The sequence below is a fragment of the Bos javanicus genome, chromosome 12 (assembly GCF_032452875.1).
Source record: "Bos javanicus breed banteng chromosome 12, ARS-OSU_banteng_1.0, whole genome shotgun sequence".
Taxonomy (NCBI): Eukaryota; Metazoa; Chordata; class Mammalia; order Artiodactyla; family Bovidae; genus Bos; species Bos javanicus.
In genome coordinates, this window is record NC_083879.1 from 36,385,580 (window position 1) to 36,411,647 (window position 26,068).

General features: G+C 40.1%; 1 protein-coding gene across 2 annotated transcripts in view; it reads right to left on the reverse strand.

Annotated features, from left to right (window-relative positions):
- MPHOSPH8 (M-phase phosphoprotein 8) overlaps positions 1 to 23,936 on the reverse strand; it is a 45,212-nt gene extending 21,276 nt beyond the window's left edge. For both annotated transcript variants that reach the window (XM_061435037.1, XM_061435036.1), the window contains exons 1-2: positions 23,499 to 23,936; positions 12,106 to 12,261 (exon numbers count right to left, since the gene is read on the reverse strand). In XM_061435037.1, coding sequence (XP_061291021.1) covers positions 12,106 to 12,261; positions 23,499 to 23,723 — 381 coding nt within the window. In that variant the 5' untranslated portion in view covers positions 23,724 to 23,936. The remainder of the gene's footprint in view (positions 1 to 12,105; positions 12,262 to 23,498) is intronic.
- Positions 23,937 to 26,068: the final 2,132 nt, after the last annotated feature.

The following is a 26,068-nucleotide window of genomic DNA, read 5'->3' on the forward strand; positions in this document are numbered from 1 at the left end:
TATTTCAATGAACCCCAGAATATAAGCTGGTAGAACAAACACTGCAGGCGGTAAAGAATCCTCCTGCAACGTGGGAGACCTGGGTTTGATCCCTGGGTTGGGAAGATCTCCTGGAGAAGGGAAAGGCTATCCACTCCAGTATTCTGGCCTGGAGAATTCCATGAACTGTATAGTCCATGACTGAGTGACTTTACTTTTCACTTTAGGAACAAACTAGTAACAGCAATAGACCCCTGTGGTACAAATATCCACACAGGAGCAAGCAAAGGTAGCAAGGAGAATGGAAGAAATCACTCAAGAGTCTAGCGGGTCACCGGGAAGGGAGCTGCTGAAAGGGCAGGAGCTCTGGGCACTGGACCGTGAAGGGATGGCCCAGGTTGAGCATTCTCTAGAGTAACCAGCCGATGCTCCCTGCCAGGTGTACCGGAAAAGGCCCCACCATGAGAAACTGCTGAGATCAGATTCCAAACAAAGAAGGGGAAAGAAAATAGAAGATTCAGATATAAGTGATGGTGGTGGCAGGCTACAGCCTATAGGGTCGCAAAAGAGTTGAACATGACTTAGTGACTAATCAACAATGGTGGTGGTGGCAGGGTGAAACTAGAGCCCCCAAAACCCCTCATAAAGTCTGAGGTTATACTGTCTGATTCTTCATAAAATAAATAAAGCTTGCTCAGCAGTCATGAAGTTAAAAAATACTATCTTGTTCTCCTTTGCCTACTAAAATTTCAAAAAAGTAATTCATATAAATATAAGCAATATAAATTGATTAAAGCAGGGTATTTTATTAAATTGTTATAAGAGAAAGCAGACAAAGGAACAGAGTAATTAACCTAAAAAGAACAACAGGATGCAAGAGAGACACACCTACTGTTAGAAAGAAACAACAGGCCCCAAATGTGGTCGCTGATCCTAAGCCCACCAAGACAAATATCTAACCACACTAAGAATTATAAACCAGCAGTCTAGAGTTTCCTGATCAGCATTGGTGAAGGGTACTACTTGCTCTAATAGGACCCCCAGCCTCTCCGTGAGGGAAGGTGATCTGGTCTGAAATAGTCTCACAGTCTTTATTTTCTGCAGATGGTGACTGAAGTCATGAAATTAAAAGACGCTTGTTCCTTGGAAGAAAAGCTGTGACAAACCTAGACAGCATATGAAAAAGCAGAGATATTTCTTCGCCGACAAAGGTCCATCTAGTCAAAGCTATGGTTTTCCCAGTAGTCGTGTATGGATTTCAGAGTTGGACCGTAAAGAACACTGAGTGCTAAAGAATTGATGCATTTGAACTGTGGTGCTGGAGAAGACTCTTGAGAGTCCCTTGGACTGCAAGATCAAACCAGTCAATCCTAAAGGAAATCAAACCTTAATATTCATTGGAAGGACTGATGCTGAAACGGAAGCTTCAATACCTTGGCCACCTGATGCAAAGAACTGACTCACTGGAAAAGACCCTGGTGCTTGGAAAGACCGACGGCAGGAGAAGGGAACGACAGAGGATTAGATGGTTGGATGGCATCACTGACTCAATGGACACGAGTTTCAGCAAGCTCTGGGAGTTGGTAATGGACAGGGAAGCCTGCTGTGCTGCAGTCCATGGGGTTGCAAAGAGTCGGACAGGACTGAGCGACTGAACTGAATCGTCTCCATCTGCCAATTAACAACCTTTCCTTTCATGAGCTCCCTGGGGGCATCCTTCTGTTTGTTAGATAGATGCTGTCTGATTCATGAATTGGATAAAGCTAATCAGAGCTTCAAATTTACTCAGCTGAATTTTGGTTTATACAAAACAGTGAAAATAAAAAAATTTGAGGCATCAGGTAAAAAAGACCAAGTCATTTAAGAGAAAGAAACTCAGATTTGTCATTAGAGATCCGTATTTCAAACTGGGTGTGGAGGGAAAGGGAAGAATGTGAGAAAACAGGTACTAATCAACATCATCAAATAACCTATTTATCAAATTGATAACCACAGCAAAGAAAAAAAAGAATTAATCCAAGTAACTTCTGAACAATCAACACCAGAAATGAATACACTGTAGGAACAAAAACAACTGTAAATAAATTTGGAATTTCACAGTAGAATGGGCATAGTAAATCTGAAACTAATTTCTAATTATTGCAGGGCTCAGTAAATGACTACATATAATATTGAAGAACACCAGAGTTCTCATGGAAGAAAAGAGAGACAGAACTACAGACACTAAAAATGACAGGAAGACACAGTGGTGACGGACTGAAATTAGACATCAATATGAACTTGACTTAAAACTAACATGTATTTCCCCCTTTATCTCTGTCTAAAGGGCCTAGAAATAATGATATCCCAGTAGCAATAACTGCATCTTGCTTTCTAAATTCTATTCTGCCCTAAAAAGAATCAAGATTCCCTGAATAAAGGTTGGTGCCAGAGCTGGAGGAGAGTACATGGGGACACTTTGTCCAGGGAGCAAAGACGTGCCCAGACAGACAGGGAAACCACAGGAGGACGCAGCAGCTCACCCACAGGGCCTCCCACCCAGGGGTGGGCCTGGTTTAACAACAGCAATCAAGTAAGAAGACTCCAAGAGTGTGTACCGCTACTTAAAAAATTTAACGGGGAGGGAGGAGCTGTTCTTTATAGGACACAAACTAAAAAGCTTAGAAAACAGAATTAGAAGAGTTGTTATTTGCAACCACCACAGTAATAACCAATTAAAGCAAAATTATTCAAAATTATCTTAAAATCATGGGTGAGAGGTTGTTGAAGAAGTGATTCTCACAGTCTGAAAGGTTACTTATTATAAGGTTACTTACTATTTTACAGGGGGAAAGTTCCCTTTAAAAGGGAACAAAAAATGATAGACCTCACTTTATCACATAATTATAATTTAACACCAGCAATGAGATAACTGACACAGGACTCATCTATTGATGTCATGTACCTTACCCATAGAATACATGTGCCCAATGTCTATGCTTAATCTACAAATCATCTAATTTCAATTTTGAAAATACGATTTGTGATTTAACATTAATTGGCATCCATCTAATTCCAATATGAAGAAGCTTCTATAAAACTACTGGCCTGGATTCTGAAAAGGAGGGGGGCTCTGAGGGGTATTAGATGAGAGGAAACCGAGAAGACAGGACAGAGGTCGGTGACGGACCCCCCCAGGACCACCAGGAAACCCACACAGTGTGGCCAGACTCCGGCTGCACCTGGGACAAAAGCGCTGCTGCCGGACGCTGCTGAGGTGTCACGCGCCCTGACACAGAAGAGGGTCTCTGCTGCGTCGAACATACACACGCAGAAACCAAGGGCAAAGCCTGCAACTCAATCAAGAAAGCAACTCACCAGAAAGCTACCCCTCTGCTTTAAGCAAGTTCTGCAGGACACCTGTCTACAGAACTACTTGCCTGTAGGAGACCTTCTCAAATTTCCCTCAATCCTGAAGAGTTGACAACTGACTTCCACCTTCTTGAAACAGTGGTGATGCCTTGTTTCCAAACAGAATACACTGTTTTTACTTAAATTTTCTGCATTGATAAAGGGGGCAAATTAAGAACTGTTATATCTTCTTGGAGAATTTAAACTTTCCTCATTATGTAATGTCTCTTTGTCAACTGTGATTTTTTTAAGTGACTCATTTTTAGTCAGTCTTTCCAAAGCATTTAATGAAGTTTTCTTTGCAAAAAAGAAAAAAAAAAGGGGAGAAAGCAGGGTGGTGGTGGGGGGCGAAGAGGAAGAACAGACAAAGCTTTGACTGCTTCAAAAATTTTTTAAATGAATTCTAAAACTGAATTTTCCCCCCCAAAATACAGTCAATCTTATAGTCAGATTATCAGAGGAAACAGAGTTAATAAGAAAAAGTAGTCTACAAATAATAAATGCTGGAGAGGGTGTGGAGAAAAGGGAACCCTCTTACACTGTTGGTGGGAATGCAAACTAGTACAGCCACTATGGAGAACAGTGTGGAGATTCCTTAAAAAACTGGAAATAGAACTGCCTTATGATCCAGCAATTCCACTGCTGGGCATACACACTGAGGAAACCAGAAGGGAAAGAGACACGTGTACCCCAATGTTCATCGCAGCGCTGTTTATAATAGCCAGGACATGGAAGCAACCTAGATGTCCCTCAGCAGATGAATGAATAAGAAAGCTGTGGTACATTTACACAATGGAGTATTACTCAGCCATTAAAAAGAATACATTTGAATCAGTTCTAATGAGGTGGATGAAACTGGAGCCTATTATACAGAGTGAAGTAAGCCAGAAGGAAAAACATCAATATAGTGTACTAATGCATGTATATGGAATTTAGAAAGATGGTAACAATAACCCGGTGTACGAGACAGCAAAAGAGACACTGATGTATAGAACAGTCTTATGGACTCTGTGGGAGAGGGAGAGAGTGGGAAGATTTGGGAGAATGACATTGAAACATGTAAAATATCATGTAAGAAACAAGTTGCCAGTCCAGGTTCGATGCACGATACTGGATGCTTGGGGCTAGTGCACTGGGATGACCCAGAGGGATGGTATGGGGAGGGAGGAGGGAGGAGGGTTTAGGATGGAGAACGCATGTATACCTGTGGCGGATTCATTTTGATATTTGGCAAAACTAATACAATTTGTAAAGTTTAAAAATAAAATTAAAAAAAAATAAATGTAACACAGAGACAAAATTAATGAATAAAGAGTAAATATTGTAAAAAAAAAAGAAAAAGTATCCCACACACACCACCAGCTCCCCAATCTACATTTCTAGCCAAAATCTTCCTCTTCAATTCAGACCAGACCCATGTTTCCAACGGGAGACTGGCCATCTTCACCTGGACAACAAGCAAATAACTACAGTCTCATGTGTTCAAAACTGGAGCTGTTCCCTAAATAACATCATGATGTATCTAGGTTCCCAATCCAGTAATTCGAGTTGTCTCTTGAGTCCGCTCTTCCCTCAGCCACTGACGGTTGTGCATCAATTCTGCACCTCACCACCTCAACTCAGCTCTTCCCTTTTCCCCTTCCAGAGTCAGTCAGGACCACAGCGTCTCAGAATCATCTTCCCAGTAATGAAAGTAATAAAGGCAAAGGAATGTCAGAATTACAAAATCACAAGCTGTAATGAAATAATGATTCCAGGCAATGACCATCAGTGGCTCATAAAACCTACACAGGAAATGTGAGGATTTGTCACATGGATCAGACTGAAACTCATCTCGGAGATTCTGTTAACCTCACGGGAGAGGAGTCAACTAGACAAGATGGGCATTCTGACAGGTCACAGCAAGGCTCACGACCATCTGCGCAAAATATCAATAAAAAAGCCAATAAACTCCCGTGCAATCCTGCTTCTCCATCTGCTACCAGTTCACAAAAACATGGAGGGACAGAGGAACACGTTAACAGACACCATGTGCTCAAAATCTAGAATACGGGAAACTCTACAGAAAAATAATCTGGTCTCTTCATCAAATAGACATGATGGGGAAAAATGGAGGAAGGTTACAGGAAAAAGCTGTTATAGATTAAGAGAGATGCAGAGATTATCAAGGATATATAATATCCAGACCTTTTTTGAATCCTAGTTCAATCAAGTCAACAAAGACATGCTTTGTTTGAGACAACTGAGAGAAACTGAACAGATTAGATATTAGAAGATATTAAGAAAAAAGTGTAACTTCACATTGTGAAATTATCTAGCTGATTTCAAATGAATCGCCGGGTTAGTTGCACTGGGGTGATCCAGCCCTGGAATAACTGGCCAGATTCAATGAAGTCAGGATATAAAAATTAGTTACCAACTGATAAACAGGTATTAGATGATAGAAAGGAATTAGTGTTAACTTTTAAAATAACTAAAAAGCGAATAAAATTAAAACCACACATATCACAAACCTGAGCACTTTCAGTACACTAGTAATGTCTTTTTACTTACTTGAATAGTTTCACACACACAACAAGCATATTATTTATTATACAAACTAGGGAAAATCTGAAAATGAAGGGGGGCTCTGATCATGATTACAGTAAGTCAACAGGCATACACTGGGGCTGACTCAGTCACCCTCCTCCTCTAGGTCAACACCTGATGAACAAGGTGTGATGACAAAATCACCGCACAATATACACCCCCCTCAAGGTCACTCCCTCTAGCTAATCACCTCTGGGAAGCATGAGCTCTTCGACAGTGCAACCACTGCTCAAATAACTTTTGGAAGTGCACTTTTGCACTGTTAGACCATCATCTCATGCATTTTTTTGCACACAAAAAGGAGGCGTCATTAGAAATTATTTTCTTGCATGACATTCACATTCTTATGAAGACAATTGCAAAACAGTAAGTTTAAAAATATTTTGGTTCATGGCACTACTGGAATAAATGTTTACTTCACAAAATATACACTTTTAAAAATAAAGCTTATTTGGGTGTGCAAATTCTCATGTTTTATATTAAAACGAATTAGCCAGTATTACTTTATAGCCAGTATTTCAAGAAGCTAAAAAAACTAGCCTCAGAAAATTTTTAAAATAAAGGCAAAACTATCTCTTAGCTGAGGAGTAGGGACACAGGTTAATTATTAAAATACACATCTGTTTGCTGGCTAGAATATGTACTGATAAAAAATTATTTTAAAAGAAAGGCAGAAGGCAAGTATATGGAACTATTCTTAAAAGTAAGATCACACATGGACAACTTGTAAGGCTTCTCAAGAACAAAAGATAGATATGATCTATTCTCATAAAACTAAGACCATTTAAGAGTCTGGCCCATATAAGACACTTGGTATTTACTTAAAAAAAAAAAAAAAAAAAATGCTACCCCTAAAAAAGAAAACCAGGAAGGTAAAAGCAGTAAAATGTTGCTGGGATGGTCCAGCAGAGGTTATTCTTTGTCATGTAACATCATCATCAGAGCTCTCAAGGAAACCAGCCAGTGCCTAGCTGTGGATTTTTAGTTGACTAAAACTGAAGGTCTAGACTGTATCACACAAATCAACATTAAACAATACTTCATTGCTTTTTAAAAAAAATCTCAAACTGCCGGATGGTCAGCAAAAGATAAAGGTATCCAAATGCTAAAAAAAAGTATTTTAATGAACAAATACCATTTCTGCATGATGTATATTTTCTGGTGAATAGAATCAACAATCACTTTTTGGTAGAAACCATTTCTGTTTCTGTGATGCTGACTGAGTCCTGAACAAGTAGGGTTCCCAGAATTGGTAACATTTTTCCATAAGACAAAGATTTTGGTGATAGGCAAATATCGTTTTTTACAGGCGGCACATGTCTGTTTCTTACATGAACAGTGATGACGAGATGAATGAAGCATTTTCTCCTACTCTCTACTTCTACACCTAGAGTGAAAGAATCACAAGAACTTATGAACAGCAAAACTATTTTGCTAAAGTGGGAAAAGGTTAATGAGTAGTTGCATTTTTGCCATAGGCTTGTCTACTGACACCATTAGGTTAATAATTAGGTTGAAAGTCATAGCAATATAAATACTGGAATACTGTATAAATATGGGCTTCCCTAGTGGCTCAGACGGTAAAGAATCTGCCCATAATCTGGGACCTATGTTCGATCCCTGAGTCAAGAAGATCCCCTAGAGAAGGGAAAGGCTACCCACTCCAGTATTCTTGCCTGGAGAATCCCATGATGGACAGAGGAGCCTGGAGGGCTAAAGTCCATGAGGTCGCAAAGAGTCAGACACAACTGAGTGACTAACACATTCATTTTCACACACTGTTATATTTAAAATGGGTAACCAACAAGGTCCTACTGTGTACCCCAGGGGACCTCTGCTCAATGTTAATATGGCAGCCTGGATAGGAGGGGAGTTTGGGAGAGAATGGATACATGTATATGCATGGCTGAGTTGCTCAGTTATGCACCTGAAACAATCACAATGTTGTTAATCAGCTATACCCCAATATAAAATAAAAAATAATAATAAAGAGAAATAGAGATTTCAGTCTTATAAAGATTCAAAACATTATTAGTGCCTGAAATTTTAAGTTATTTATAAAATAGTAAGGACAACTTAGAAAAAGACACTTTCTAGTTGAAAAGTATCTCCCATTAGGACAAGGATTTTTAAGCTTAAGAAGCAGCCTCAAACCCAGCAGTCTATCAGGAGTCGTTCTCATCTAGACTCCTGTGCAAGCTGGGTTGAAGCAGAGCCCTGGTGACGTGATGGGACAACAAAGCCAGTGTTCTATGAGTCAAGACTTTCTGAGAAAAGTTTCAGCAAACTTATCTCACTAATCAGGGAGTAAAGTTAAAGATAAATTTAAGAAAACTCAATCAAAATGTCTAACTTTTGAGAGCTGCTGCTGCTGCTGCTGCTGCTAAGTCACTTCAGTCGTGTCTGACTCTGTGTGACCCCATAGATGGTAGCCCACCAGGCTCCACCGTCCCTGGGATTCTCCAGGCAAGAACACTGGAGTGGGTTGCCATTTCCTTCTCCAATGCATGAAAGTGAAAAGTGAAAGTGAAGTTGCTCAGTTGTGTCTGACTCTTAGCGACCCCACAGACTGTAGCCCACCAGGCTCCTCCGTCCAGAGGATTTTCCAGGCAAGAGGACTGGAATGGGGTGCCATTGCCTATGAACCAATCACCTAGTACGATGGGTGGATTTGTATGTATGTATTTTTAATGAAAGAAATAGGGAAGGAGAGAGTAGGCACCCATTCTAGAAAAGTGAAGTATGACTATAGCAAAACACTTAAGGAAAAAAGGCTCTAATCTGAACTCATAAAGTATTTCCTTTACAAAAATTTAAAAAGCACTAAAGAATTTCCTTAGTAATTTAAAAACTATTTATTAAAGACCCTGCCACTACACCATACATTTTAAAAACTGGTAATTCCACTCTTCTAAATCAATTTTAAACTACAGCCTAAACCAAAAGAAAGCCTACCATAGTGTCTGGCTCCATCAGTACTAACTGGTGAACTGAGCCTAGTTACTTAGCTCATTTGAGCCTCAGTTTTCCAGTCTAGTCCATAAAAGTGCTGGCCGGGTATCTGGTACATACAGAGTACAAGCACTAGCCAGGCAGAGGTGCCTCTATCACTACAATTATTATTAACAACCATTACACACAGTCAAGTCCTAATATTGCTTTTGTCATTTAAAAGATACTAAGTATGTAGTAAAATTCAAACTGTAGGGAAAGAAGGGATCAATATTCAGTCCTTAAAATAAAAACTTCAATAAGAAATTTTGTTGTGAGTGATTTTCACTGTATATTAATAGTTCTAAGTTCAAGAACATTTGTCAGTCTAAAAAATGAAAATTATTTCTAATAAAAAAGAAAACTAAAAGCAAAAAGAAGAAACTGCACAAGAGTAGGTTTGATTTATAAATAAAAGTTATAAATGAAACTTATAGTAAAACAGGAAATTCTCAGAAGATTCATAAATAAAGTCAATTCAATAATGTGTGGAATACAAGAATCAAAGATAAAACAACGGATAAACCCCTAGAAGGAAACTCTTGAGCCAATTTGTGCATTAATTTTAACATTATCCCACTTTCAACCACCATCAAGTCTTTTTACAAACCGCTGATGAAGGAAGTTTAACTCATCTGAGTTCCTTTGAATCCGTTACCCTTCCTTAGCATCAACAAGAGCTCCTAAAAAACAATAAAGTGGCTAAAAACTGAATCAGACTTGTGAATAATCTGAAATAGATTAAAAGTATAGCTTTTAAGTTATAGATTAAAAACTATAGCTTTATAAAGTGATCTAAGAATTGTTTTAATTAGCAGACAAGTCAGACTTAGAAATATGTTACTAAAGGTGATTAGTTTTACTAATCACTATTTCACACCAAATAGCTGTGAAAAGAAGAGAAGCAAAAAGCAAAGGAGAAAAGGAAAGATATACCCATTTGAATTCAGAGTTCCAAAGAATAGCAAGTAGAGATAAGAAAGCCTTCTTCAGTGATCAGTGCAAAGGAAAAGAGGAGAACAATAGAATGGGAAAGACTAGCAATCTCTTCAAGAAAATCAGAGATACCAAGGGAACATTTCATGCAAAGATGGGCTCAATAAAGGACAGAAATGGTATGGACCTAACAGAAGCAGACGATATTAAGAAGAGGTAGCAAGAATACACAGAAGAACTGTACAAAAAAGATCTTCACGACCCAGATAATCACGATGGTGTGTTATCACTCATCTAGACTCAGACATCCTGGAATGTGAAGTCAAGTGGGTCTTAGAAAGCATCACTACGAACAAAGCTAGTGGAGGTGATGGAATTCCAGTTGAGCTATTTCAAATCCTAAAAGACGATTTTAAAGTACTTCACTCAATATTTCAGCAAATTTGGAAAACTCAGCAGTGGCCACAGGACTGGAAAAGGTCAGTTTTCATTCCGATCCCTAAGAAAGACAATGCCAAAGAATGCTCAAACTACCGCATACTTGCACTCATCTCACATGCTAATAAAGTAATGCTCAAAATTCTCCAAGCCAGGTTTCTCCAATACGTGAACTGTGACCTTCCAGATGTTTAAGCTGGTTTTAGAAAAGGCAGAAGAACCAGAGATCAAATTGCCAACGTCTGCTGGATCATTGAAAAAGCAAGAGAGTTCCAGAAAAACATCCATTTCTGCTTTATTGACTATGCCAAAGCCTTTGACTGTGTGGATCACAATAAACTGTGGAAAATTCTGAAAGAGATGGGAATACCAGACCACCTGACCTGCCTCTTGAGAAATCTGTATGCAGGTCAGGAAGCACCAGTTAGAACTGGACATGGAACATCAGACTGGTTCCAAATAGGAAAAGGAGTATGTCAAGGCTGTATATTGTCACCTTACTTATTTAACTTATATGCAGAGTACATCATGAGAAATGCTGGGCTGGAGGAAGCACAAGCTGGAATCAAGATTGCCAGGAGAAATATCAATAACCTCAGATATGCAGATGACACCACCCTTATGGCAGAAAGTGAAGAACTGAAGAGCCTCTTGATGAAAGTGAAAGTGGAGAGTGAAAAAGTTGGCTTAAAGCTCAACATTCAGAAAACGAAGATCATGGTATCCGGTCCCATCACTTCATGGTAAACAGATGGAGAAACAGTGGAAACAGTGTCAGACTTTATTTTTCTGGGCTCCAAAATCATTGCAGATGGTGACTGCAGCCATGAAATAAAAAGACGCTTACTCCTTGGAAAAAAAGTTATGACCCATCTAGACAGCGTATTAAAAAGCAAGAGACATTACTTTGCCAACAATGGTCCATGTAGTCAAGGCTATGGTTTTTCCAGTGGTCATGTATGGATGTGAGAGTTGGACTATAAAGAAAGCTGAGTGCCAAAGAATTGATGCTTTTGAACTATGGTGTTGGAGAAGACTCTGAGAGTCCCTTGGACTGCGTGGAGATCAAACCAGTCCATCCTAAAGGAAATTAGTCCTGAATGTTCACTGGAAGGACTGATGTTGAAGCTGAAATTTCAATACTTTGGCCACCTGATGCAAAGAGCTGACTCATTTGAAAAGACCCTGATGCTGGGAAAGATCGAAGGTGAGAGGAGAAGGGGACGACAGAGGATAAGATGGTTGGATGGCATCACCGACTCAATGGACATGAGTCTGCGTAAACTCTGGGAGTTGGTGATGGACAAGGATGCCTGGTGTGCTGCAGTTCATGAGGTTGCAAACAGTTGGACATGAGTGAGCAACTGAACTGAATTGAAAGCTGATTAAATATAAAAGTGTGTGTTGTATCTGCAGTAGTAACGTGAATAGCACAAAAGGTATTCCTCAGGTATACAAAAACAGAATGTTCACATCATGGACAAACAAACAAAATTCCCCACGTCTCTTTTCTCCCCACTTTCTTCTTACTTGTAACTTAATCAACATGTCCAAACTATAGCTGTTTGTCACCTGCAATCACAGGCTGGCTACAGAAAGAACAGTTTGGCAAAAATCAATGAAAGCATTCTATGAGAATCAATTGGCTATACAGAGCTTACAATAAACATGCTGTATATTTCATTTTTCCTTGTAAATTCCATACTGTACATTTTGTATACCATTATATTTATAGTAAACTTATTATATTAAAAAAAACCACTAAGAGATAAAATATAATACCTGGATATCTTTCTTCACTGATTTAGCTTTGTTATCTGCAATTTTCTTCCTAAATTCAAGAAGAACTTCCTTACAGTCCTCAAGGTGAATCTCAGGCTCCCAGGTATCATCATCTGCTGTGTATCCTTTCCATCGAACCTTATAAAGGACCTTACCCTGTAACATAAATTAAAAACAGGCAAATAAAAGGTATTAGACTTGATTATAGTTCCAAAGCCATACGGTTGCTGAGAACAAATGAATCAACTTAGAATGGAGATTAAAATCATGATAAAGAAGGTTCATCTAAAAAAATTCATCTCCTGAGATCATTTGTGAATTCCTTAAAACACGTAATGAAATTCTACCCAATCCAAGTCCAGCTAAAGTTTCTCCTCTGAGGGCAACTGCTTACCACAGTGGAATAATAAGACATCAGTCACATTTTAACTTCTGTCCCCTCCTAACATGAACTGGCCTAAAAGCATCTCTTAAAATGTTCTAAGACAGAAACCAGTGATTCCAAGTTTCTGGGGAGGAGAGCGGAAGGAGAGTTCATCTTCAATCTGTTTTATATATGGTATTTTTCACTTAATAAGTAATTTTTAAATTAAAAAAAATAAAATTTTAAGTAACAACAACAATAAAATGTGTGTGTGGGGGGAGTTCTTCTCCTGAAGCAAGTGGCCTTAAAAAAAAGTATCCCTTGTGGTCCAGTGGTGAAGTCTCAGCACTCCCAATGCAGGGGGCCCACGTTCAATCTCTGGTCAGGGAACTATATCCCACTTGTTCCAACTAAAGACCCCAGGTGGTGCAACGAAGACCTGGCACGGCCTAATAAGTAAATAAACAAATATGAAAAAAAAAAAAAAGTATCACACCAAAGGCAAAAACAACAGAAGCAAAAAAGCCACACTACATCAAACTAGAAAGCTTCTAATAGCAAAGCAAGTCATCAACAAAATGAAAAGGCAACCGCCTGAATGGGAAGATACCTGCAAGTCGTGTATCTGATAAAGAGTCAAATTCAAAACATATAAAGAACTGAGAACTTCCAGTGGTTAAGACGCCAGGCTTCCAATGCAGGGCTGTGGATTCGATCCCTGATCAGGGAACTAAGATCCTGCGTGCCACGTGGCCAAAAAAACAAAAGAGAGAACCGATACAACTACACAGTAAAAAAAAAAAAAAAAACCAATCGGATTAAGAAATAGGCAACTGTGCTTCCCTTCAGTGGTGAAGAATCTGCCTGCCAATGCAGGAGACACAGGTTTGATCCCCGATTCAGGAAGATCCCACATACCAAGGAGCAACTAACCCCGTGCACCACAACTACTGAGCCTGTGCTCTAGAGCCGGGGAGCCACACAAGATAAGCTACTGCAATATAACTAAAGTAGCCCCCCTCACCACCACTAGAAAAAAGCTTGTGCAGCAATGAAGACCTAGCACAACCAAAATAAATGTAAAAAACCCGAGATATTACCTCACACCTACTAGGTCAAACAAACAAAACCACAGAAAATAACAAGTGTTGGTGAGGATGTAGAGAAATGAGAACCTTCTCACACTGACGGTGGGTATGTAAAATGATACAACTGCTATGGAAAACAGTTCAGCAATTCCTCAAAAAGTTAAAGAGAATTACCTCATAATCCAGCAATTCCACTATGAGGCATATATCCCAAAGAACTGAAAACAGAGACATATTTGAACACACATTTCAGAGCAGCATTATTCACGATAGCTATAGTGGAAAACAACCCAATCAGTCAATCAATAGATGAATGTATAATCAAAACGTGGTATTCAGTCTTAAAAGGGGAGGAAATTCTGACACATGCTATGACATGGATGAACCTTACAAACATGCTAGGTGAAATAAGCCAGGCACAGGAGGAAAATATTTATGATTCTATTTACATGAAGCACCTACAACATGGGAACTCACTGAGACAGAAAGGAGACAGGGGCTGAGAGAGAGAGAAAAGGGAATCAGTGTTTAATGGGGACAGAATTTCACTTTGGGAAGATGGAAAAGTTCCGGAGCTGGACAGAGGTGCTGCTGCACATCAATGTGGATGTACTTAATTACCCCTCAACTGTACACTGAAGAGTGGTTACAGTGGAAAATTCAAGATACACATATAGAATGCATATGTATGTGTTAGTCGCTCAGTTATGTCCAACTTTTTGTGACCCCATGGACTGTAGTCCACCAGGCTCCTTTATCCATGAGATTTCCCAGACAAGAATACTGGAGTGGATTGCTATATCCCTTCTCCAGGGGATTTTCCCGACCCAGGGATCAAACTCAAGTCTCCTTCATTGCAGGCAGATTCTTTATCATCTGAGCCACCAGGGAAGCCCATATACATAAACTACAACAAAAACATTTTAAAGTTCCTTGTTGTGTCTTTTGTCCATTTTTCTTGTTCATTTATAAGAATTTTTCTTTTTAAAACCTTTGTTTTTGGTCATGGCATGCATCTTGCAGGATCTTAGCTCCCCGACCAAGGATCAAACCTGGGCCACAGCAGGCACAGAGTCCTAACCACCAGACTACTAGAGAGGTCCCTTTCTTTTTAATACTTGATGACTATTAAGTCTTTGTCATATATATTCCAAATTCTTGCTTTTCTAGATTTCTGATTTTTTTTTCTCCTTAATGCCCAACTTCACTGAGAAGCAAGAAGCCCTCAATTCAATAGTTCCCGCACAATCTGCAGAGCACCATTCTGGCTCTGCTTTTAACACTGTCTGATTTTATTCACACAGCCACCAAGGCCACAAGCTTTCCAAGCTGAGTGCCCTCCCAGGTCAGCCCCCAGTCATGCCCACACTGCTTTCCAGACACTCTGCTACCTGTAGGAAGACTCAGTATCAGCCTTTAAAAGGGTGAGAAAGTGAAAGATGATGGGAAAAGTATATAGCCTCTTAACTTTCAACAATAATCCTGAAAATCTTTATAATTTTAAAATAATAATTAAGAGCCTACGTAGGAACTTCCCAGTGGTCCAGTGGTTAAGACTCTCTGGTTCCACTACAGGGTGAGCAGGCTCTCTTAGTACCTGGTCAGGGAACTAAGATCCCGCTGCTGCTAAGTTACTTCAGTGGTGTCCGACTCTGTGCGACCCCATAGACAGCAGCCCACCAGGCTCCCCCATCCCTGGGATTCTCCAGGCAAAAATCCTGGAGTGGGTTGCCATTTTCTTCTCCAATGCACGAAAGTGAAAAGTCAAAGTGAAGTCGCTCAGTTGTGTCCGACTCTTAGCGACCTCATGGACTGTAGCCTACCAGGCTCCTCCATCCATGGGATTTTTCAGGCAAGAGTACTGGAGTGGGGTAAGATCTCGTAAAGTGGCCAAAAAAAGAAAAAGTCTGTCAGTTTAATGGTTCAGTTATGCAGCTGTGGGGGCGGGGGCAGGGGAGGAGTGATTATACCAACTGAAAATGTATGCACATTTTTTTTAGCAAAAGTGTGGAAAAAGAGAATTAGTATACAACATTGCAAGAGCTTCTATGAAGGTGTAGTTAAAACCAGATACACCAAGGTGAGACAGCATGGTTGCATGATGCTGAACTCCACTGTACCAATGGAGGCAAAGGAAAAAAACCTTAGTCAATAGTGTGCTGTACTGCCTTCAAGCAGCAGTATTCTTGGTCTTGGTAGGAGTATCACACGAGAAGTTACACTGTTACAGCAGAGTGGAAAAACCCCTTAATGTACCAACAATAGGGCATGGAAACAAATGATCCTTGCTTTGGGGCCACCTGATTTTTGTGTGGATAAAAATAATGCTAAATTTATTACTCAAGGGAGCTTTAAAAAAAAACACCATTTACTTTCATATGAGCAGAAAAAAAAGGTATATAGAGGAAAAAAAACAAAGCCAATATTAACAATTGGGGGATATGAGTGAAGGCATGTGGGAGATTCTACACAATTCTTGCAGCTTTTCTGATTTAAGGAAAAAAAAAAACAAACTAGTAAAGTTTTATTTCAACAATGAACATAGATATAAATTTAATATTAGTTATCAATTAAGTTTGATCTAGTCAATGACAATGAAGAATATTAATAATCATTTTTGAGTATAAAGCGCACATTCTCAATTTTAGCTCCAGACTTGACTGATAAATAACAGCCTTTATTTCAGCAGTTTTGCTTCATTCATTCATTCAACACATGTTTACTGAGGGTCACTATGTGTACAGCAGTATACAAAAGAAATGAAATCGTTGAATTATATTTCTTTTTTTAATAGGAATAATGTCAACCCATATATTGCCCAAGACTTTGCTGTATACTAAAAAATATCATGACAGTCCTGGGATCTATAAACTTATCTTCAAAACTACCATAATCTCTATTTTCTTGGTAGCTGAGCTTAACCCATGAGCCAAACTATAAGGAAGGAGATGGTCCTCCTATCCTCTTAAGATTCTATATACTAGATAATTAGTTAAAAAAAAAAAAATCTCAAGGCCAGTGAGTCTGAGTGTATTATGAACATGAAATTAAAAAAAAAAAAGCACAACTGTAATTAGGCACTTTAATGGACTTCAAGTATATTAATAATAAAAGCAAGAACTTCCCTGGAGGTTCAATGGTTAAGACTGCACTTCTCATGTGGTGTTGGGGGATCAATCCCTGGTCAGGATGCCTTGTTTCAAGGCAATAAATAAATAAAAGAAGTAAAAATAGCGAATATATTCTAAAATGGTGAGGCAAAAAATGAGTAATAAAAGAAGTAAAAATATCTGGTATCTTTTAGTACTGCTTTAAACACATCACAAAAAATGACAGTTATACTAATCAATAATATGAAGAATATGAAGTATGAACTGACTCATCTGAAAAGACCCTGATGCTGGGAAAGACTGAAGGCGGGAGGAGAAAGGGATGATAGAGGATGAGATGCTTGGATGGCATCATCAACTCAATGGACAAGAGTCTGAGTAGACTTGGGGAGTTGGTGATGGACAGGGTAGCCCAGTGGACTGCAGTCCATGGGGTTGCAAAGAGCTGGACACGACCAAGCGACTGAACTGAAACTGAATGAAACAGAGAATAGCCTCCTGCATTCAAATTATTCTCACATTACTTCCCCATTCTCCCACAGTTTCAAGCTCTTAACTAATGGTTCATTTGCTTGCTGGCAGATGTATTATAGGTTTCAAGTAACCCAATTGGGCCCTGGTGGATCAAATGATAAACAATTAGCCTACAATGCAGGAGACCTGGGTTCAATCCCTGGGTAGGGAAGATCGCCTGGAGAAGGGAATGGCAACCCAGTCCAGTATTTTTGCCTGGAGAATCCCATGGACAGAGGAGTCTGGCAGGCTGCAGTCCATGGGGTCACAGAGTTGGACACCACTGAGTGACTGAGTTGAACGGTTTCAAGACAATTAATCAGGCAAATATTCAATGTAAAACAACATAAGAACTTACGTCAGTGAAAGTAAAAAATCCTTTTAAAGCGCATGAAACATTTATGAATACTCAAATGTTTGGAAATTAAGCAATGTATTTGTACACAATATATGGAAATTGGAAAATAATGTTATCTGAATGAAAACAAACATAATTTATGAACTGCAACTAAAGTAAGATGAGAACATAATTTAACATAACATAAAGGTATGTTATTTGAAAAAAGAAAGGCTAAGAACAGTGAGCTATGCAAAGGAAACTATAAATAAGGTGAAAAGACAACCCTCAGAATGGGAGAAAATAATAGCAAATGAAACAACTGACAGAGTTAGATTAATTTCCAAAATATACAGGCAGCTCATACAACTCAATACCAGAAAAACAAACAACCCAATCAAAAATCGCAAAAGACCTAAACAGACATTTCTCCTAAGAAGACATACAGATGGCTAATAAACACGAGAAGAGATGCTCAAAACCACTCATTATTAGAGAAATGCAAAGCAAAACTACAATGAAATATCACCTCATGCCAGACAGAATGGCCATAATCAAAAAATCCACAAATAACAAGTGCTGGAGAGGGTATCAAGAAAAGGGAACCACTACACCCGATGGCACCCCACTCCAGTACTCTTGCCTGGAAAATCCCATGGAAGGAGGAGCCTGGTAGGCTGCAGTCCATGGGGTCTCGAAGAGTCAGACACGACTGAGTGACTTCACTTTCACTTTTCACTTTCATGCATTAGAGAAGGAAATGGCAACCCACTCCAGTGTTCTTGCCTGGAGAATCCCAGGGATGGGGGAGCCTGGTGGGCTGCCGTCTATGGGGTCGCACAGAGTTGGACACGACTGAAGCCCCTTAGCAGCAGCAGCAGCACACTGCTAGTGGGAACATAAATTGATACAGCCACTGTGGAAGACAGTATTGAGATTCCTTTAAAAATTAGGAATAAAACTACCATACAACAGTCCTGCTACTGGGCATATACCCTGAAGAAACCAATACTGAAAAAGACACATGTACCCCAATGTTCACCACAGCACTATTTACAATAGCCAAGACATGGAAGCAACCTAGATGTCCATCAACAGATGAACTGATAAAGAAGCTGTGGTACGTATATACAATCACATCAGCCATGAAAAGGAACTCTTTTGAGTCAGTTCTAATGAGGTGGATGAACCTAGAACCTAATATATAGAGTGAAGTAAGTCAGAAAGAAAAAAACAAGTATCTTATATTAATGCATATATATGGGATCTAGAAGGAAGATACTGACAAATCTGTTTGCAGAGCAGCAGTGGAGACACAGACATAGAGAACAGACTTATGGACAAGGGCGAGTGAGATGAATGGAGAGAGCAGCATGAATGCATACGCACCATCATACGTAAATAGACAAGCAATGGGAGTTTGCTATATGACTCAGGGAACTCATACTGGGGCTCTGTAATAACCTAGAGAGGTGGGATGGGAGGGAGGTGGGAGGGAGATAAGAGGGGAGGAGACATATGTACATCTATGGTTAATTCATGTTGATGTATGACAAATCAAACAAATACTGTAAAACAATCATCAATTAAAAATAAATATTTTTTTAAAAAGCTGTGCACCCATCTCAAGATGTTAGAAAAAGACCAACAAATAAAGAAAGAAAATCATAAAGAAAAAGCAGAAATAAATGAAATAATTAAGAACTATATAATCTAATATTAAAAAGGATAATATCACAGCCAACTTTGGTTTATTCTATGAACATGAAGTTGAAATCAATGTAATTCATCACATTAGAAGTATAAAGGAGACAAATTATGCAATCATCTTATTAGATGCAGCAAAACAATTTAATAAAATTCAACATCCATTCACAATAAAAGTATTTAGCAACCAGAAATAAAGGGAATCTCTTTAACAAAGAGTAAATATACAAAAATTAATTGCATAAGCAACAAACAGTAAGACAAGGAAACTTTTCAAAAAATCACTTACCACTGCACTGAAAAATCAATAACACCTAAAAATCAATTTACTAAAACATAAAAAGTTATAAAACAGGATTTCTCTGGTGGTCCAGTGGCTAAGACTCCTTGCTCCCAATGCAGGGGGCCTGGGTTCCATCCCTGGTCAGATAATAATTTGCATGCTGCAACCAAGAGTTCACAGGCTGCAACTAAAGAGATCACACCTGCAGAAACTAACAACAAAAAACATCCCACACATCACAACTAAGACCAGGTGCAGCCAAATAAATATTTTTTTAAAAGAGTTATAAAGTATTATTTAAAAAATTTAATTAATTCTAAATTTATCCACAAATTCAATGCAAACCTCAATAAAAACTCAAAGTTTTTGTGTGCAAGGAAATTGACAACTTGATTCTAAAATTTACAAGGCATTGTTAAAGAATAAAAAAAGATGTGCTCAATGAAACTTGACTCCTACATTACACTATACACAAAATCAATTACAAGTAAGTGCAAACATAAGTCAGAAAGACAAAACAACACAGCTTTCAGAAAAAAAAAAAAAAGAATATTTAGAGTAAGGAAAGCTTTCTCAAACCAGACATTAAAAGCACTCAACACCAAGACAAAGATTAACTTTTCCTACATTAATCATATTCTATTTACCAAAAAGACATAGCAGGAAAAGAGATTTACATGACACCACTCACAAAGGGTTTGAATCCAGAATACAAGAAATCAATAAAGACAACTCAGTAGAGATCTGAAAGGGCAGTTCATAGAAGATAACCAAATGATGAATAAATATATGAAAAGACGCTCAATGATTTCAACGCCGATTTCTAATATAAAATCCAGAAAAATATAAATTATAAGTAGGAAATACCAACAAATACACCACCACTACTGGCTGAAAATATAGACTGATGATATCAAGTATTGACAGGATGTGAAACGAAAGGAATTCTCATAAGCCAGTAGTAGTAGTGTAAATTGGTACTACTTTTGAAAACAGTTTCTTAGAGCTGAAGACATATGCATCTTGTCCTCTGAGGTGTATACCTCCCATTCCTAGGTACACAGCAATACAACCGAGAGAAACATTTGTGCACAATACACCAGGAGACATGTCCAGTAAAGTTCCTGGCCTGTTAGTCACTCAGTCGTGTCTGACTCTTTGTGACCCCATGGACTGTAGCCCACCAAGCTCCTTTGTCCACGGAATTATCCAGGCAAGAATACTGGACTGGGTTGCCGTTTCCTTCTCCATCAGTAAAGTTCACAGAAGCATTATTCAAAACTGGAAACAACCCAGGTGCCCATCAAAAGTAGTAGAAAAGATAAAACTGTAATATATTCATACAACTGAATACAGGTGACCCTTTAACAACATGGGTTTGAACTGTGGGATCCACTTATATGCAGACTTTTTTCAATAAATATATTGGAAAGATTTTTAGGGATTTTCAACAATTTGCAAAAAATTGCAGATGAACCATATATAGTCTAGAAATGTTAAAATAATTAAGAAAAAAGTATGAAAAGAATGCATGAAGAATATGCAGATGTTGGTCTATTACTACAAGAGTATAAGATGAGTGACAGTTAATGGAAAATTAATGTGTTAAGTTTTCTTAATGTGTTATAACTCTGCTTTCAAAGAATTATATCATTCTTTTCTAATTGGAGAAACTGAATATTAGCCTATTATTCAAGGTAAATGATGTCTTTAAAAATGTAACAGTGTTTCTCATACTATATTATAAATAGGACTGTAATACTGTATGCCATAAAAATTTTCTAATGATTTGTTCTTTAGCGTCTAGGTTAGACTGCTGTGCTGTGCTAAGTCGCTTCAGTCATGTTTGACTCTTTGTGACCCCATGGATTGTCCATGGAATTCTCCATGCAAGAATACTGGAATGGGTTGCCATGCCTTCCGCCAGCGGATCTTCAGTTGTGGCTGACTCTGTGCAACCCCATAGACGGCAGCCCACCAGGCTCCCCCATCCCTGGGATTCTCCAGGCAAGAACACTGGAGTGGGTTGCCATTTCCTTCTCCAATGCAGGAAAGTGAAAAGTGAAAGTGAAATGGCTCAGTGGTGTCTGACTCTTCGCAACCCCATGGACTGCAGCCCACCAGGCTCCTCCGGCCATGGTCTTCTCCAGGCAAGAGTACTGGAGTGGGGTGCCACTGCCTTCTCTGACTGATTACACTAGGCTACCATAAAACACTGAATCATTCAACTTTTTCACATTATCTTTTCATTGTTGATGTCAGTATTAGTAATACATACAACACCTACAATGTTTTATTTAAGACAATATTGATGTAGGCTCTGACAGGTAATTCACCTTGTAAACAAATGATGTAAATAGGGTAGGCAATACCATTAATATATTTTCTCTTCCTTACAATTTTATTAGTATTTTCTTTCCTTTAGTTTACTTTTTTATTAAGAATCCTCCCAACCCAGGGATCAAACCCAAGTCTCCCACATTGCAGGCGGATTCTTTACCAGCTGAGCCAAGGAAGCCCTTTATTAGAACACAGTATATAATATGCATAACATACAAAATATTTGTTAACTGTTTACACTATGGTAAGGCTTCCCTTTCTGGTATAAAAGCTTTTAGTAATTAGGTTTTGAGGGAGTCAAAAGTTATACTGGCTTTTCAACTGTGCGGGGCCAAGCACTCCTCGGCCCGAGTTGTTTGAGGTCAACTGTACTAAGCAGCAACCAAAAAACACCAAACTATAGCTCCAACAGCAGGGATTAAACCTCACAAAGATGTTACTGAGCAAAAAGAGCAGATGCACACCAAACAAATATAGTGAGATTCCACTTAAAGGAAAAAGATTTTAAAAATGGGGCTTTAGGTGCAGTTCCTACAATCCTTCGAAGCTAACAAGAGAAAATATTGTATTAAGAAGTGAATCATCTTAATTGTGAAGACATTACCTTCTTAACTATTTTCTGAATATCTTCCACCTGCCTCGCACTATGTTAAACGCAAGTGATACAAAAGTGTAAGACTGCTTCACCTCTCACCTCAAGGTACTTACAACTTAATTGGGAAAATTAAATACATAAGAACGTCCCTAACTTCAACTAACAATAATATTGTCGACATTGGATTTTAGTTATTTATCCCCCACTGGACAAGAGAATCTTTTGTGTCAGCAACTGTGTATGCTACAATTCATCTCTATATCCTCAGGACCTAACACGGCACCTACCAGGCAGTAATTGAAAGCAAAACTCTACCGAAATGAACGCGCAAAAAAAAAAAAAAAAGAAAAAAAGGTAGCATACGACAAATGGGAAATGAGAGACAATTAAAAAAACATAGGGAATAAAAAGGACAGGGAAGCCTGGAGTGCTGCAGTCCATGGGGTTGCAAAGTCGGATATGATTGAGAAACTGAACTGAAAAACACAACACACAGAGGACGATCGTGTAGGGCCTTTGGTCGCCCTACACCTATTTACTAAAATATATTATCTTCCCATTGCCCATCCTTCACCCACTCACCTTCCCCCAGCCCACAAATGATTCACTCACTTAACAACCTCATACACATTAAGCAATTACTGCATGCTAGGCACCGGATTCAAGTGCCAGCGTTAACAAGTTAATAAAGAGCACAGTCTCTGTACTAAGGGAGTTCACAGTCTAGCAGACTACCAACATGTAAAGAACGAAGTCTTGAAATGTAAAACAGAGGTCTACACAAAGTTTCGTAAGGGCACAAACGGAGGAAGCACCTCACTCTGAGGGGACCAGGGTCAAACAAGACACTGAGCAGGGTTCCCCACGAGAGATGGGGAAGCGCTGGGCAGAGCGCGGCGAGGACACTCGGTTCTCGGAGCCGAGACGCCGCCCTCGCGCCGAGGACGGCGGCCTAGGAGGGAGCCGAGATTTCAGCGCCCCCGCGCCGTGGACCTCCGCCACATCGCCTCCGGAGCCCCCTCTGCGCGGGCAGCATCACCCCGGGCCCGCACCTACCCCTTCAGTCTTCATGTCCAGGATCTTCTCCACTTCGAACACATTCTCGCCGTCCTCCTCGCTGTCCCCGCCGGCCTCTTTTCCTTTCGCGGCCGCGTCCTTCTCTTTACCCCTCGCCCCAAATCCCTCTCCTTCGACTGCAGGCAACTGACCACTGCCGTCGGCACCCGAACCAGGAACTGTAGCCACGCTCGCTCCTTCCGCCTCCGCCTTCGCCTCCGCCATAACGGAGCTCTCCGAGCTGCCAGGAGAGGGGCCGCTACGCGCGCCCCTCTCTCAGCCCCGAACCCCGGTCAGTCGGGCGCGGTTAACTGGAAAGCGCCAATGGCGGGCTCGGGACCGAGATGCGACGCGCGCGCACAACAAACACGTAAACGCGGGCGCGCCTCAGCCCTGCACCGCCCACAGGAAGCGGGTGGGCGGGCCAAGGCGGGAAGTGCCTTGGGTGGAAGGAAGAGCCGTGACGTAAGGCCGCGGCGAGAGTCTCGGGCAGCGACGGGGGGCGGGGCTTGAGGGACTTGGGCATCGCGGTGGGCGGGGCGGGGAGCGCCGTGGGGAGCGCGGCGGGCGGGGCTTGCGGGAAGCGGGCGGGCAGTGGAGCAGGCGGGCCAGAAAGATAACCCGGCGAAACCTCTTCCCTGGCCGTATGCTGTCCAGATACCGGGATTCTTATCTGGGTGATGTAGCTAGGATAAACGCCTAGGATCCAATCAAACGCAACTCATAGTGCTGTTACGGTTTAGGGGCGTGCTGTTTAAAGATAAGGAAAACGTTTATTTTCCAAGTTCTAGGTGGGATTCTCCGCCCCTCCATCCCCCCCCGCCTCGGAAAATCAGAGAACGTGATAAAAAGTAATTTGCCCAGGTTATAAGTGATTGACAAAAAGTGCCCCCCCCCCAAATGAATTCTCGCCCACATTTCAGTTCAGTCGCTCAGTCGTGTCCGACTCTTCGCGACCCCATGGACTGCAGCACACTAGGCCTCCCTGGCCATCACCAGCTCCGGGAGCTTAATCAAACTCATGTCCATCGAGTCGGTGATGCCATCTTACCATCTCATCCTCTGTCGTCCCCTTCTCCTGCCTTCAATCTTTCCCAGCATAAGGGTCTTTTCCAATGAGTCAGTACTTCGCATCAGGTGGCCAAAGTATTGGAGTTTCAGCTTAACCATCAGTCCTTCCAATGAATATTCAGGACTCGTTTCCCTTTAGGATTGTCAATCCTAAAGAGTTGGATCTCCTTGCAGTCCAAGGGATTCTCAAGAGTCTTCTCCAACACCACAGTTCAAAAGCATCAATTCTTCAGTGCTCAGCATTCTTCACAGTCCAACTCTCAGACTACTGGAAAAACCATAGCCTTAACTAGACAGACCTTTGTTGGCAAAGTAATATCTCTGCTTTTTAATATGCTGCTAGGTTGGTCATAACTTTTCTTCCAAGGAGTAAGCATCTTTTTATTTCATGGCTGCAATCACCATCTGCAGTGATTTTGGAGCCCAAAAAAATAGTCTGTCACTGTTTCTACTGTTTCCCCATCTATTTGCCATGTAGTGATGGGACCGGATGCATGATCTTAGTTTTCTTAATGTTGAGTTTTAAGCCAACTTTTTCACTCTTTCACTTTCATTAAGAGGCTCTTTAGTTCTTCTTTGCTCCCACAGTAGTTAGGTGAAATATTTTTCTCTTTGAATTGCAAATAAGCAAATAGAGACTTTGTGGCAGTGGAGCTTTTTCTTTAACCTTGAATTTTGTTGATTAATATAAATGCACAAGGTGAGAATTGTGAGCGAAGTCTTATTTGGGGTAAAATGAGAACTCTATGCAGATGACAGGCTCTCTCCAGCACTGGAGGAACTGCTCCAAAGAGGTGGGGGCTCAGCACAGGTGTGACTTCGGTGAAGAGGGTACTCACACTCAAGCACCTGCTTTGGCAGAGGGCCGCTGCTAGTTGCTTGGAGCAGATGTCCTTTTTAATGACTTTAGTGCTTTTCTAGGTATGAGGAGGTGTGAGAATTGGGCTCATAAAATCTCCAGAAAATATCTATCTGAAGCCAGTCTTGCGAGTTTTTCCCAGAGCACAGAGCCTCATTCCTAATCCTGGCCCCAAGTTCCTTTTAGGGGGTGTTGTAGGTCAGAGACTGCAGTGACTAATGACCTCATCCTTGTAGAGGCAGATGGCAAGTGACAGTTTTTAGTTGACAACTTAATTTACAAAATTAACTCTTTTAAATTAACAGATTACGACTGATGCAGCAGATCTTTGTGCTGGCTCGCTAAGAGCATCCTAGGCGTTAGGAACATAAAGATAAATACATCACAGCCTGCCCTCCAGGGACTCTCAGCCTCTAAAGAAGGACAGCAATTCTAATAACTTGAGATATTTACAATATTAAATACAATATTTTAAATAAAATAAAATATTTAAATTATAATTTAAAAAATATTATAAAGCAATATTAGTTGATGGGGGACAGCTTATTATTTCAGAATTCTAGCTAATGAGAAGGAAATAAAATAGAGAATCACAATATTTCTTAAAATGATTCAGACAACAGCATCATTAGCTGAAAGA